Below are 1763 nucleotides of genomic sequence, written 5' to 3' on the forward strand. Positions count from 1 at the left end.
ATTTTCAGCCTCCAAAAATCCTGCTGAAGGGTCAGCCCCGTGAATCAATTCCCTCTCAACAACAAAGACTGATAAGGAACTACTGAGAAAGGCATGATTCTATCACATCACACAACTGTGTGAAGGAAACTGATGAAGACCAAGAATTCCATAGTGTCATGAAATGCAGATAAATGGCTTCCTGATGTGATAATGGGGAGGATGACCAATAAGAGCAGTAGAAACAATTTATAAAAGAACAAGTTATTTGTCTACATAAAAACAAATCACTTAAATAATCAAAATAATTATAAATTAAAGGCAATGAGTAAACAAATTAGGGAAAGTGTTTCCAGTTTGCATAATGGATGGCAATTGATCAAACCAAAGAGGAAGAGAAAAAATGTTGAAGCTCTTTAATTCAAATTTCTGATATAGGAAACTATTCCCTCTAAAATGCTAGAAATTTTAAAAATTGGCAGATTTAAGTATGAAAAATACTTTAAAAAAACTTTTATGGAAAAACTCACTGTCCTCGAGTTAAGAAAACTCATAGCTGACCCTCCATTAGGATTCCAAGTGCACAGGAGACTTCCCACCTCTGTCTCAAGGAGCTGCTTTGAATCACCAGAGATGCACAGCCTTTGGGTAAGAAGTCAGACTCCCTACATTGCTGTTTTCATAGCAGAAGCAAGGCATGATTTAAATGACCAGTAAAAAATAATTTTTAATTATGATATAGATTTAATTTTTTTTAAAAAAACCTATTTAGTCATTGAAAGTATTTTAAGGGACATTTAATGATGCTGGTTAGTTATTTCCTATATATATGTATTAAGAATATAAAAAATACTCACCCTTGGAATAACGTAGGATAGGTAAATTTCAAGACAGACAGCACATACTGAAAAACAACAAATTAACATACATTTCAAATTATAGAGACTACATAATCAAATAGATTACTATTGAAGAGTGACAAAAATACTCTCAAGCTTTAAAAAGGCCTTTGGTATTATTAGTAGGTGTTAGCTACAGTTCCTTGTCACTGACTTAATTTCAACTTAGGGTGACATTGTATGTGTCAAACTAGGACTGCTTCATAGCATGTTTAATGGCTGGGACCTGTGGAAGCACACTGTCAGACCTATCTCCACAGGTACAACATGCCAGTCTTTCAAGTGCAAAATCGCACATGTCATTCAGCAACTCCTAAGTTGTCTCAGGTCAGAAACAACTCAGAGCTGACCCTCCCTCAGCACAAGAAGAGATTCTCCCTCAGAGCAGTTGGTGGCCTCAAACTGTGCCTTTGGGTTGTCGGTGCAACTCCTTACCACAAAGACACCAGAGCTCTCTAAAACGCCCTTATTTCCCCTAAAAACAAAAACCCATACACTAGTGGGGGAATGATCTTCTAAGACAAATCAAAGAGAGTGGGCTGCTTTCTCCTGATCTACCAGAACCTGGTAACTCTTAGGTGCTGAAAACCTCTAGGGGAATGGGGGTTAGCAGCATGAACATACAGAAGCACAGGAGGGGTCGTGATGCTGTGGACACCACCCAGACATTCAGCAACAGCACCTCTCTGACCTCAGAAAGGCTGCACTGTAGCCACAGAAGCCCTGGACCAGAAAAAGGCATGGGCTCAGTCATCCTTTTCCATGGTGCTCCCTGCAGATTTATGGTCCATTTTATTGTTTAGCTTGGTATTCAGTGCAGCCTGAAGTGCCCATCAACAAACAAATGGCTAGAGAAGCTGTGGTATATTCGCACAATGGAATACT

At 38.7% G+C, this 1763-nt stretch overlaps 1 protein-coding gene across 1 annotated transcript in view; it reads right to left on the reverse strand.

The window, feature by feature from the left end:
• Positions 1 to 1763, reverse strand: part of TMEM241 (transmembrane protein 241) — a 226505-nt gene that overhangs the window by 209067 nt on the left and 15675 nt on the right. The window contains exon 2 of the mRNA XM_006903055.1: positions 837 to 883. Within this exon, the coding sequence (XP_006903117.1) occupies positions 837 to 883 (47 nt within the window). The remainder of the gene's footprint in view (positions 1 to 836; positions 884 to 1763) is intronic.

The sequence above is a fragment of the Elephantulus edwardii genome, unplaced genomic scaffold (genome assembly GCF_000299155.1).
Source record: "Elephantulus edwardii isolate Elephantulus edwardi_28Jun2011 unplaced genomic scaffold, EleEdw1.0 scaffold00501, whole genome shotgun sequence".
NCBI lineage: Eukaryota > Metazoa > Chordata > Mammalia > Macroscelidea > Macroscelididae > Elephantulus > Elephantulus edwardii.